This window comes from Nuphar pumila, chromosome 8 (genome assembly GCF_984573655.1).
Source record: "Nuphar pumila chromosome 8, dmNupPumi1.hap1.1, whole genome shotgun sequence".
In the NCBI taxonomy this organism is placed as follows: Eukaryota; Viridiplantae; Streptophyta; class Magnoliopsida; order Nymphaeales; family Nymphaeaceae; genus Nuphar; species Nuphar pumila.
In genome coordinates, this window is record NC_143256.1 from 29549358 (window position 1) to 29563725 (window position 14368).

At 35.0% G+C, this 14368-nt stretch overlaps 1 protein-coding gene across 1 annotated transcript; it reads right to left on the reverse strand.

The window, feature by feature from the left end:
• Positions 1-3538: 3538 nt before the first annotated feature.
• LOC149829865 (beta-galactosidase-like) lies at positions 3539-11467 on the reverse strand. Its single transcript, XM_090015318.1, has 18 exons — positions 11375-11467; positions 10394-10489; positions 10182-10294; positions 9947-10013; positions 9393-9485; positions 9143-9286; positions 8958-9046; positions 8765-8870; positions 8499-8586; positions 8281-8399; positions 8001-8165; positions 6820-7010; positions 6098-6204; positions 5870-5979; positions 5256-5369; positions 5058-5159; positions 4289-4500; positions 3539-3689 (listed from the first exon to the last, which is right to left on the reverse strand). Exons 1-18 carry the CDS (start codon positions 11465-11467, stop codon positions 3539-3541), a joined length of 2160 nt encoding a protein of 719 aa, XP_089871444.1.
• Between the last annotated feature and the right edge of the window lie 2901 nt (positions 11468-14368).

Sequence of the window (14368 nt, forward strand, 5' to 3'; positions counted from 1 at the left end):
CATCACCAGAAACAACAAAAAGGGAAAACATTTAAAAGGTTAGTACATGGTTTTGTTCGGGTTTTAGTCACCGAAAAATCGTATTTGGACCACACCGGAATACGTAACCAGATTTAAGGGTACCAAAAAAACAAATTTACATACCTTGCCCGAAAAAGTTTCATTGGAATTCAGTGGTTTTTTTGGGAAAACATGTTCATCGGGAAATCGCTCAGCGGGAAACCCATTTTCTGTTGTTGTCTTACTAGAAAACCCAAAAAAACCGACTGTGCTACTCGGGTAAAGCAGTTGCAGGCGATGGATGGCCGATCTTAGCATTTAGTAGTAGGAGATTGTTTATTCTTTATTATAAACGAGTTAACACCTATTGATGGATGGGTCAAAGAAAGTGGTAGGATGGGTCATTTGAATTTGCTCTCTATTGTAAACCTTATGCAATATAATGAAATTGATCTCTATTGAATACTATTTTTTTCATAAACAATACCCGGGTTATCCTTAGTACTACGACGTATGGAAGAGGCTTGATACATGAATAGACAAGGAAGTTGCTTTGTGGCCAAGGGTGTAACGACCCCAAAACTCACCCTAAATATCATGATTTTTTAAAAAATTCTTTTACCAAATTTAGAAAAAAATCTTTATATAAAAGCGAAAATACATTTCACGAGCACATCATAGATTTCAGAACCTACCTTCCACCATCAAACCAACCATTCATTTCAAACCATTGATGAAATGAAATAGTTCAATTAATAAAAAAAAAATAATAAACTTCAACTTAAGTTACAATATTCATCCAACCCATCCGGTTTAGAAAAAGAACACCCAATAATCCATAAATTCGTCATCTCCAACATTAGTCCCTCCATCACGCAATTCAACTATGTCTTAGCCTCGCTACTTCGAAATATAAAGCAACTGGTGAGAACCATGATTCTCGTACAAAAATTTTACATAATCTAATAGTAAGGCATAAAGCATAAATCTAATAAATATCAACCTTAGAAAAATGTTAAAGTATGTAAAATAATTTAAATATACTTGCAATCACATAAGATACATAAACCAATGCATAATGCATGAGGTAACTTAAGTTACTTTTGAATGCCTAAGCATATTACTTGCAATCAATTTAAATTTCTTTCAGACCCCACTGTGGGTACTATTCACAGGCAAAAATCGAAGTATAAGGCAATCCCCAAGGGTATAATTTTTTTTATGTATAATATTTTACTAACTTGGTATGCACCTATTTCTCGGGGCGATATCAAGATACAAAACCCTAGACAACAAAAATTTAAAATTTAGTTTGTTTCAAGTTGAGGGCTAAAAATCTTCAAACACATATTGTTTCTGTTACTTGATAGAATGTGTTGTTGAAAATTACAAATTTTGGACTGACTTCTCTGAAATTTTATTTTCAAACCATGAGGAATCTGTAACTCCCTAATTTTTTAAACTAAAATTTTAAGAAATTTTTTAAAATCCCTTTATATAATTTTCAAAAAAATAACGAAAACTCTTTTTTTAAGCACGGTTCAAGGCTTGGGCAGGTTACATTTTTCAACACACACATATAAGATTAGAATAACTAAATCAAACCATCATTTGCTTAAAATAAATCAATACTAGTCTCACAGATTTCAGAGTTTATAAGACTTAATGAAATGATCAAATAATAATATATATCAAGTTCTCTCAACAACCTTAACGAAGTGTGACCTTCTTAGCGCCACCTCGAGTCTTCTGTCATCACCCTTCTGCTTACTTGTTACCTAAAATATTAAAAGTAGAGGCATCAATATCCATCCTCAGTAGGTTACACAAAAAATATGAACAATATTTAATCCAATCACAGAAGATAAGCATTGACACATTTTCAGATGATCGACTAAATCATGCAACACAACATATCAGAATAAGCATAATTTGCAATTACACAATCAATAATGCTTGCATTCAAATTTTCAGAATAAATATATTGTAATGCATTATGCCAAAGTAATAACAATTTATGTACAAACTGAAATAATGCACTGATTTCATTCTTAATCTTTTGTTTCTCTTTTCCTGCCCTGAAAGTACCCTAGCAGGTTCCTAATTCCAATTCAACCAATCTAATGAAGTATTTATTATGCCATGTATTTTATTAACCTCATTGATTAGAAGGATCTACGAACTCTCACGAAGTTTTCATTGGAGCGGTCCACGACCGAGAGAATCTCTTAATGATCCATACAGAATCGATTCCTACTCTGCAGAGATTCGAAACTTACTACCTAAGACATGAGGTAGTTTGATCCCTTACGATCGAAGATTGAGGACTAACAACGATGTCAGGCTCTTCAAAAGTAATAATGGTCAATCGATCGTGTGTACCATCACTCTTTCTAAAGTGATCTTGAGTTTGATTATTTAATTATTAAGCTCTTTAATTAATTTCATGTGCTCTCAACACACATACCCAGGCTCACTAGCCCAATCTTCACATGAGGAGACCTCATAACACAAGTCTGTTCTAACTCATTCAAACAACTCGCAGATCATACATCATCCTTGGGTGACCTTCAGCATGGCCTATTTGAGGTAATCATATGATTATCTGCATAGATATTTAATCTTTTATTTTCTTGGTGCACCACATGCTCTCATAGGTTCTACTAAACCCATGCTCACTCTTGAGTCACATTTATGCTTATATCACACATTTACCATATCATATGCCCACATGCATACATAAAAACTGTACACACATGCAATCATGATCATTACAAAGAGGAGCAAAATAATAATACATTGTTTGGTCTCTTCATAAAAAGAAGGTGTCTTTTGCTTAACCAAGTATGTAAATATGTTTACCATGATTTAAAATCAATAAAAGAATATGTAAATATGTTATTTTTCATGCTCAGATGTGTTCTTTTGAAAGAGAAAAGAAAAAACAAATAGCTTATCACAATAAAGGTCAATGATGATAGATTCTAAGTTATTTCATTAAATCAATTGAGTCCAAGCATCTTTTTCTAGTAAATAGAAAATGTTGAACACATGCAAATTCACATGTGCGTGTGTGTGTGTGCGCGCGCCACTGTGTTGGGGGCAGGGTCTATTCAATTTTTTCCAGTGTTGAAGCTCTTACATAACCAATTTAAGATTTTTTAACATAATAGTAAATAGTGAATAGTAAATAAATAAAAATAAACCTTTTTCAATATTTTACAATCAAGTTATATCTATACAGTGTTCCTTTCTTAATTCTCATTTTATGAGAGCTACATTATTATTTTATTAAGATATTCAATGCAAAAGGAACACACAAAAATCACTTTTTGCCACCGGTACCAAAATAATAAATTGAATATTTAAAAGTCAACTAGATGAAGTTAAATTGTAAAACTAGTGTCCGTATTCTGCTAGGGACAATATGACCCATAAACATAAAAAATCCTAATATCTAAAAAACCAAATTAATTGGCATTATTATGGTCCAACTCCAAAGTGTATAAAGAAGTTAAATGTCCAAGTGCATCCATCCTCAATGACCACCATCCTCATCCTCTTGTCGATGGTTAACATTATCCGGAACAGTAGTGAGGAATGAAATCTGAGACGGATCTCCTCCCAACTCCTCGAACAAGACCAAGGTGTTGTCCCCTTCATTAAGCCATTCCCTTGGAACATGATACCTGCCAAACAGAAACACCTTAATTAATAAGATCAATTCACGTAACCACCACCGAGGTGGTAAGCGAGGTCCTGTGCCAAGCTGAAGGCCGAGGTTCGAATCCCTCTGCCACATGGGGCTTAAGAGATATCTGCTAGATTTGCAAAAGATAATCAGTGTTTATTTTAGTTTGATGCTAATGGGTTTTGTAAGTAAGAACCCAAGAGCGGGACTACTCTCCTAAGAAGACCAGTTAAGAGAGGACTATATTGATGGTTGTGTTGTCTGGATAGTGTGATCAAAAGGCGACATATCCTACAGTTTGCTTTGGTAGAATAGGTGCAAATAAGTTTAGATTTGGCATTGCCATTTAGGGCATCCTAGTTTTCAGATTTATTTGCATAATACTCAGGCCACACAAACTAACTCAAGAAGTTGATGTGCCTTTTAGTGATTTTCTGTGTTTTTGTGTGGCCCGAGTATTTTGTAAAGTACTCTGGCCCCATCACCTCACCTCAGCACTCTCTCAAGGGTGAGTTTTGGACTAGCAGAATTGGGTGGAATCACAATCTGATTCGATTAAAAAGACCAACATTTGGAACATTATTTGAGCTTGAATACCATATTTGGGTTCCTTCACCACAGTCTGTGTTGCATTTGGAGGAGTAATACGGTCCTCTGTAGTCACAAGGATTTGAGCATTCATTCTTTGGGGCTGTGTATAGAGGCCAATATCGGCCAATGCTTTGTCCATTGATCCAAACGTGTCCCTTCCCCATGCTTCCAAGGTTGACGATTGCAGAGTCGGTCCCATTTGGTGCTCGAAACTCACCCTGACACAAATTAACAGCAAAGTCATGTGTTATAGGAAATTAAAAAGGGGCTTACACTAAGCGAGACATTTTAAAATTTATAGAAATTGAGAAACAATGGATTAATCTAAAAGTGAAATGAGAATAAAAAAAGGTTGAATGAGATTTGAATAAAGTGGGAATAAAAACTAAAATCAAAATGATTATTCTTAGATTTCATGTTTTTTTTTGTGTAAAAATTAAATTTTTTCAAAATCTAAAAGACGATTATTACCAATTTAGAGAAAGTGCATGAAAAACATTAAAAAAAAACATGGACCAAGAAAGCGGTCTTCCCACCTATCTAAAAAGCTTTTGGTAGCTCTAGTCCAGACGTATTCATGCCAAACACATGAACAGATCAAGGTTGATCAATGTGACACATGTCTAGTCCATAAAATTGAGCCAATGTCTTTTTAAAACCGATTGAATGAACAAAATTGCACAGGATCTGTACATCTTGATTTTTTATTGGGGATATGGATCTGTCTCATCTGATCCAGATACCAATTTTGAATGATAAAAGTAAAGAAGTTTACCTTGTACCAAATGAATGGAGTGTTCTTTAGAGGGTCACTTGTTGAGCTCCATGTGAAATCCTCTGGATTATTGAAAAGGTCGTCTTCACCCTTCAATCCGATCTGCATTTGACATGTCAATCGGAAAATTGGACACAGTAAGCAAATTGAAACTATTTGACGAAATTTGATATTTAATCATGAAAAGATTTTCACTACCTTGTACAACCACAATCTCTTTGACAAGTCCTTTGTAGCATTGTTGTTGCCAATAATTACAACCGGACCAGTGTTGATCCCTGCCGGGGCTAGCTCAAACAAAGGTCCATAGTTCTAATTCAACATGCAAAAAACATTAAATTATGTTGGACAAACCACACATAACACATCCCAAAATATAAATAATACACAGAGAGTAATGCAAACTTTGCTAAATGGGTTTTTGGGGCTTTTTTGTTTTGTTTTGTTTTTAAATTCTGACTGTACAGATGTGATCTGCATACATTGATTTTATAGGGATCAGCTCTAGGAGCATTCAATTTTGGCACATGGATGGGTTTCTGTAAGGTTCAAAAAATCAACAGTCCAAAATCTTTGTAAATTTTCAAGGCTCCAAATATCATCTTTTCATCGAAAATACATGATCTGGGTGTCAGTTCCTAGTAAATTGACAATGACAAACAGATCTATGGGGCAAAAAACACAAGAAAAGCCTAAAACCCCATTTATCCTGTTTGCATGTGTGTGTGTGTGTGTCTATATATATATATATATATATATATATATATATATATATATATAGTAATTTGTCTGAAAACAATGGATGAAAATACCTGCAAACCAACGGTTGCACTAAGAAGAGTGATATAATTCTTTCCTGGTTTGAGTTTGATTGGTTGCTCGAAGATGAATCCACTATCTCCATACCCTCCATAACTAAATCCTGATTTGCAATCACATTTCAAAAGAACCAAACGTAAGCAGAGGGATCCTCACTATCAACATATAGGAATAAAGGGAAAAAAAAAAGAGGAAAATGAGAGAGAGGGTGGGCGTGTTACCTGCTTGTTCACCATTGACAAAAACATGAAGTGCATGACCTGAAGTGTTCACTCTCAAGATGACTTGTCCTTGGTTCCAAAAAGGGTCATCCTCAGTGACATGAACACTACAAACAGTACATAAAAACATGTCATGTATCTGGACGAGTAAAATAAACTTGGGGCTCTACTTTCTATCCCTATCGTGGTCCAAGTCTCAAGTTACTTGTCAGTCAACTCTACACTGAAGGCTTAAGCAAGCTTATTAAAGGTCTCAACAATATCACTTTGGAAAAAAGAGAAACTGAGTCACAACATAGGCCAACTCTCTTAGCTTTCATTGGAAGGAAACCATAATGTCTTTGAACTTTGAACAAAGACTGGGTTGCCAAGGTAGGTGCAAAGAGGGATTCACTTGCAATAAGGTTAAGTCGAGAACCTCAAGCCCACAGTTTATAGCCCTAGTTATCTGGGTAGCCAAGGATTTAAGGTAAATTCAATTTATTTCATTTTTTCAATGTATTGCAATTTTAACCCCCTTTTGGCTGCTCTATTTTATTATATTTTTAAAGTGATTTTATTTCACTGTTATACTTTAATTTCTCAGTTATATATTTTTGAGGTTTTTTAAATATTTTACTTGACCAATTTTGTTAAAAATCTTACAAGTTTATCTTTGCCAAGAAAATCCCAAGAATGAGAATTGTACTCCAGATGGGAACTTTTGAGTTTTGACGACTCACCCAGTTGTGTACCACATGTAATCACTCCTATCTCCTGCTGTGCTGATTTGCTCAAGCAGTTTCTGGGCAGGGAAGAGATCCTTTGCCTTCATGTTGTCATAGATTGTCTCTTGATGCCATACCACATTCTGCACTGTAGGCTGGTCTTGAGCTACATTTGTTGAAGTCGCAGTTTTTGGGGTGACAGTGACCTATGAACACAAATAACACCATAGTAAAAAAATCTTAATTTGGACACCAACTGCAAGTACCAAACAATCATGAAGTCTAACTGTTGAATACTTGTGACTCCAATTAGGACCAAGTCATGAAAGTTGTTGCAAGTCTCACAGGTTTGTCAGACCAATGGTGAAGACTACCACCAACTCAAGTAACTGAGCCATACCTAAATCTAACTATCTTAGACTCCCTCTGAGCCGAATAGGGATGTAAACAGTTTGGATTCATGTTGGATAGCCAACTGAATTCAACCTCTTTGATTGGATTTGGTTGCAGCAGTCAGATCTGGATTTTGTATGCAGTCAGATCTTAATAATCAGATCTGGATTTTGTATGAGGTATTACATCTGAATATGCTGAACCTCAGACATATCAAAATTCTAATACGCGTAAATGTAAGATCCAATTGGCTAGTTAAGTTGTTGGTCTGGAATTGATTGTAGCTTTTCCCATCTGAATCTGAATCTTATTATGCAAAAAACAGATTAGGTCAGATTCAGTAATGCTTAGATCAGCAACGAATATGACTTATTTACATCCATCCCTAGAGCCAAAGTCATGTTTATTCACGTCAATTAGGTATTTGATCTTTAAACATATGCAAGTAAACTAAACAATGGTCATCATTTCTCAAAGAGGTGTGAATGTGTGTGTTTGTGTGCATGTGCATGTGTGTGTGTGCACTTGTATGTGTACTGTGTGGCTTGTTATATACCTATTTCCCCCAAAATGCCACAAAAATTTGGGGGAAGATGAATAGAACTATCCAATATGGTTTCAAGAATTAAATAAGATAAAAGCTCAAGCTTTGATAAAGCAGCAACTTAACTTGTACAACCTAGCAATTATAGAATCCAATATCATTTGGCATCTTCTCAGAATTGCTTATTGGATATTTGACAAAAGAGACTAGGTATATTATATGTAAGAGTGATGCAAAAACAAACATCAAGGGGGCAAACCTGGGCTGTATTGTAGGCAGAGTTGATGCAATCAGGCAGAATACTGACAGACCAAGCAGGCAAAGAGTAATTGTTCCCATTGAATGTAATTGTGGCATCAACTGAGCTGTTTGTGTTGCTCAAGAAGCACCCTGCTGTCCCATCCTCAGTTTTGTATATTGAAGCCTAAGAATCCCATCACATGGAAGACTTATCTCATCTCCTAATAACCATGCAAAGTTTGCCAAAACAATATATTGAAGAAAGCAACAACAATAAAAAAACAGTTTGTGAAGAACACCTCTAGTTGATCGCCAAGGCTGATATTCTGTCGAGTGCCATAGATTAAAACCTTCTCCATCTGCTTAAGAGCAGCATGAAGATTCCTCAGATGACCCCACTTTGGTTGTCTTGGATGCCCTGTTAAAAACAACAAAAAATAGAATCATGATATTGTTAATGAAAAAAGTGACATACTTAAATTCTTCCATAGTACAGTAATTTGGATGATTTAAGTACCATATTCATCAAGAGGGGCATCATAATCATAAGATGTAGTGATGAATGGGCCTCCTGCTGTTCTACCAAAATTGGTTCCTCCATGATACTGCAAGATTAAATGACATGATAATCAATATTAAGTGAAACCAAACTTTAGTCAATAAAAATGGTTCAGACTTATCTAAGACTAACTCAACAGAGGCATGGACTTAAACAAGACCTTACACTGATGCAGTTTTAAGGACCTCTAAGCAAAATAATGTAAATCTAAACAACTAACTCACCATGTAGTAATTCTGGAAGGTTCCTCCAGTCTGGAAAAACCTTGCCACGGCATATGCAATGTCTTCTGCTGGTCTATGTGGGTTGGCACTTCCAAAGGCCTTGAACCTAAAACCAAATTGTGGGTGTACTTTCAGTTTCGTGTTCACCATAAGAAATTTTCATAATTATGTTGTAGGAGAAAGATAAACAAACCATCCAGTCCAATTCTCAGTCCACATCTTTGGACTGGTCGGCGAGTTTGGCTCGAATTGATCGCAGTAGAAACCGTTACATGTGTTAATCTGTCTCAAAACCATGATCAGTTTAATACTTGGAAACTATGAACTGTTGAAGTATAGAACTAATTCAAATGGTAGAGATAGGAAAATGAAAGTCACCATCGATGCAGGTGCATCGTCTTGTTGACACATGATCCATGGAACAGAGGCATTTAGTGACACGGCCAAATCTGCTACCCATTTTATATATTGTTTGCCAGCATTGCCATAAGGTTCCATCACGTTTCCATACTCATTTTCAATCTGCAATGTGATTGCAGAGGATAATATTTGTTATGTATTGTAAAGATACAAAATCTTTGACAACATATAATTCTAGCAAATGGGTATCATCTGTCTCGAACCAAACCTGAAGTAGGATGACTGGACCCCCTTGCCATGCTAGCATACCTTCTTCCATCATCATGGAAACTATCTTTCGTGTGAAGGTCGCCATTTCATACTTCCAATCATACAACAAAACATTAGGTTAGACGTTAAAATCATGGTCACTAATATCAATGGTATTTTGAAAATATTGCAATACTTTTGAAAACAAAAAACGTCTTGATAAGATCATGATAATTCTAAAAGTACCACTGGCATTCAAAACATCATGATTTTACCACAATGAAAGCAAGTCGCTTTTTAATTTATATATTTAAATTTTATTTATTTCTATATATATTTCACAAATATTTAAAATCTTATGTTGGTCAATATTTTTCACAGATTTTCCTAATAAAGCATAAAATTATAATTTCTGTGTGATTTTGGTTAATTTCCCATGAAAATCCCAGTAAGAATATTTATTGCTTTGGTTTTTATATATATATATATATATATATATATATATATATATATATATATATATATATAGCTTATAAAAGAACATTACATGCCACAATATCATTAAAATCTTACCTTGAATGCTTCGTTGTTTGTTCGAATCTCCATCCCTGGAATATTGTGCAGCCAAACGGGCAATCCCCTACAATTGCAAAAGAAGGAAAAATCAAGTTTTATTTTGTATCACAAGTTAATGAACAACAAAGTTTGTATGATATGTTTGGATTATATGATCAAATTCAGGAACTCCAATTGTTTCTATTATTAATTGGAACATAACCACTATAATTAAAGAAAAGTAAAATCTCACCCATAATTCCATTCAGCACAAACATAAGGACCAATCCGAACTACAGCATACAATCCTGCTTGCTGCACTATCTTCAAAAACTTGATAAAATCCAATCGATCTTCGAAATTATACTGCAATTTTAAGAAGCATGAAAATGTCATCTTTAATTTAACTTTTTTTATTGTTTTTTTGCTTTCATCTTTATGAGATTGTATAGGTCAGCTAAAAACCTGTCGACGTTGGGGCTCATGAGCATTCCAGAAGATGTATGTCTCAATGGCATCCAAACCTCCACTCTTGGCATTTTGAATTAACTTGGGCCACATCTACATCAAGTAAAAATCGTTAGAAACACACACACACAGACACATGCTTACACAATAAGAACTCGATACAACTGATTGGTTTGTCTTTCTTTTTCTTTTTTGTTTATGACGAGCAACTACTGCGGGGACACTCAGGGCCAATTTGAATCGTGGACAGAACTGGACAGGGACGCACCTTCCTGTCTTGTACTGGTCGGGGACATAACAGGGAGGGGCTGTCCCGCCCTGTCCACAGGCAGTTTCCTGTCTTGTACTATATCACTTATGACCATATTTTAAGGGACTCGTCTGGTTCTCTTTTTGAGGAAGCTTATGGAAAGACAACCACCTTTGAGTTTCTCATTTGAAGAAGCAGATGGAATATTTATCCTTCTTGTTCTGGGGAATTGTGAATAGAGTGTCAACACGGAACTAATTAATAGGTGTTGATATCAGATCTGAACTTGGGTCCAATCAGAGTAAAACCATACTCGACTCCGATTAGAATTAGATAAACCAGATACCTGGTAAAATAATATATTTTTTAATGTTTTTTTATATGAAGAATTGTCGATCTGAATCGAAACTTGGGTCAGATCCAGTATGAAATATCATAAACCATGATTGGTCCTTATATTAATAGGTCCAAAGAAAATTCTAAATCAGACCTAGTACAGGTTGGGATCGAGTCATACCCAACCTGTTGTATTGATCAAACGACATCATATCGCCTTATTTTTTACATAAGGATAGTTTTTTTTTCTTCTTCCAATAAAAAATATAAAAACTAGAAATAAATTTTTTTTTTAAACAAAACTTTGTTAAGTGACTCCGAGGGTTTTCCTTCAGTCACACACACACACACACACACACACACACATCTATAATGCATGATTTACGACGTACCTCGGGAGTGCTTCGCGGATAATGAATCGATCCAGAGATAATGATGCGGCGTTGAGCATTGATTAAGAGACTCCTTCCATCATGGCTCACCATGGTCGGGTCTCCTGTGACTTCTTTAAACCACATTATGAAAGAGAGAAGAAGAACCCATAACCATATTTTGGAAGCCATTGATGCAGCAAAAGAAATAATGTCTCTGAGAGAAAAAAAAAACAGTAACAGCTGATTAGATATATCCCGTGTGTGTTCTATTTATAGGAGAGATCAGTAAACACAAATATTTATAAGCCTCCATTGATGCTATCCTATTCAACTTCTAATAGCTAAGAAGCTCAACACTATTAGGAAACTATAAATTACCCTACATGCTTTGATATATATCACTTTTTCTTGAACTTTTATTGTTTTTTTGGTATGACCACCGTTATTTTTAACGTAAGTGAAACGGATAGGGATCAATCATGGACATGTTTATCCAAATATATAACAACCAATGCTTTTCCAATAATAATATATACCAATTTTTTATTTTTTATTTACCTTTACAAATGTCTACCAAAAGTAATGTCACCGTTAGGCTAATCGGTTGAAATTCATATTTTGCAGTACGGAGCACTTATCTTCATGCTCAATGAAAATTACTTGTTTGCCCTCAAACCCAGGTAGGAACCAGATCTGATCCATATTACCTGATCCATATAGAGGGAGAAAACGTTTAAAATAGTAAATATTGGCCCAATTTCTCGTCAGAAGCTGAAAATGTTCTATTTCTTAAATTATTTTAGCAAAATATGGGCAAAAGATTTTAAAAATTGAAAAACTAATTTATACAAAGGTAAAAATTATCAAACACATTTTTAGAAACTCAAAGAACTAATTAAATACATTTACTTTCTCACTACATTATCAGCAAAATAACACAAAAGTCAGTTACCTCTATAACTTCTGTTAATTACCCATTTAGAATGATCATTTTATCCGCAACACATTTTCCAAATTAAAGGGCCTAGTTATTAGGAAACTTTTCCTGACTTCTCGTATCTCTCTCTCTCTCTCCCTTTGGCACTACTTATCTCTCGCTCTCTCCTAGCTTGGTGGGAAAATAGGTTACGGGTTGGATCAAGCTTAGGAGTGCCAAGGGGGCCGGTTTGACCCATACCAAACCCTATCGGGTTAGGGTTTGGTGATAAAGGAGTCCCAATTAGAAACCCGGTCAGACCCAATGATTTATGAAATTTCTTACCAAACCCAGTTCCGACTTGAAGACCCATGTTTTTTTAATATAAAAAATAAAAATTATTATTTTATCAGGTTATCGGGTTTGGTTCACGTTGTAATATCTAAAAATTTTATTGAATATTTTAATCAAATATGAAGAGTTTTACCTGTTCGGATACGGATCTAAACTCATGAGTTTCAATTATTTAACAAGTTATTCTTATTTATGATAATTTATTATTAATTCACAAATTTAGTTGAGATTTATGAGCTATTTGAATCTGGACCTCAATAGAGATCCAAGATGATCAACCCACACTACCGGAAGTTTCAATTGTCTGAATAAGCATATTGGATCCACTGGATCTTAAAGTTATATAGATTTAGATCTCTAAATGAGTCGAGACAACCCAAATAGGTTCGGATAAGGTTTAGACCCATACGAGGGTTTGAACCGAATTTGGGAGAGTTTGACCCGATCGAGACCCAAATGGTCACAATAAGGATTTAAACCATTTGAGACCCAAATGGGTCTCACTAGGGATTTAGATCTATTTGAGACCCAAATGGGTCTCACTAAGGATTTGGATCCATTTGAGACTCAAATGGATCTCACTACAGTAAAAATTATTTGGGTCTATTCGGGACCCAAAAGAATCATATTCAATATAATATATATATATATATATATATATATATATATATATATATATATAATGGGCTGAATTTGATAAGACCCAAATGGGTCTCACCAAATCCAAATCTAAAGCCCAAATTCCATGGTTTTCACCCCTTTTTTTACAACCCATGGTTTTCATCTCATAGTTTTTCACCCCTTGTTTTCTTCCCTTCTCTTGCTTATAAATTGGCTTTCACCCTCCCTCTTTTATCCCATACACAAAAGTCAGTTATAACTTCTGTTAATTAAATGATCATTTTATCCGCAACACATTTTACAAATTAAGGGGCCTATAGTTATTAGGAAACTTTTCCTAACTTCTCGTATCTCTCTCCCATTGGCACCACTTAGCTCTCTCTCTCTCTCTCTCTCTCTCTCTCTCTCTCTCTCTCTCGCTCGCTCGCTCGCTAGCTTGGTGGGAAAATAGGTTACGGGTTGGATCAGGGGTGCCAAGGGGGCAGGTTTGATAGTGTTAATGGGCCAGGTTTCACCCAGACCTAAACCATACCAATCCCTATAGGGTTAGGGATTGGTGATAAAGGAGTCCCAATCAGAAACCGGGTCAGACCCAATGATTTATGAAATTTCTTACCAGACCCAATTCCAACCTGAAGACCCATGACTTTTTAATATAAAAAAATAAAATAATATTATTTTATCGGATTATTGGGTCTGGTTGCACGTTGTAATATGTAGAAATTTTATCGAATATTTTAATAAAATATGAAGAGTTTTACTTGTTCGGATACTGATCTACACTCATGAATTTCAATTATTTAACAAGTTATTCTTATTTATTATAAATTATTATTAATTCATAAATTTAATTGAGATTTATGAGGTTGTGTACGAGGTATTTGGATTTGGATCTCAGTAGAGATCCAAGATGATCAACTCACACTAACGAAAGTTTGAACTGTCTGAATAAGCATATTGGATCCATCGGATGTTAAAGTTATCTAGATTCAGATTTTTGAATGATTTGGGACAACCCAAACTGGTTCGAATTAGGTTTAGACCCATACGAGGGTTTGAACATGATTTGGGAGAGTTTTGGATCCGTTTGAGACCCAAATGGTCTCAATAAGGATTTAAAT

Excerpts from the sequence above, each read along its gene's own strand:
- LOC149829865 (XM_090015318.1), bottom strand. The coding sequence starts at position 11,467 with ATGGTGAGCCATGATGGAAGGAGTCTCTTAATCAATGCTCAACGCCGC. Across the intron at positions 8,166-8,280 it reads GCCTTGGCGATCAACTAGAG|GCTTCAATATACAAAACTGA; the intron begins GTGTTCTTCACA and ends TGGGATTCTTAG. Across the intron at positions 5,160-5,255 it reads AGAGATTGTGGTTGTACAAG|ATCGGATTGAAGGGTGAAGA; the intron begins GTAGTGAAAATC and ends TGTCAAATGCAG.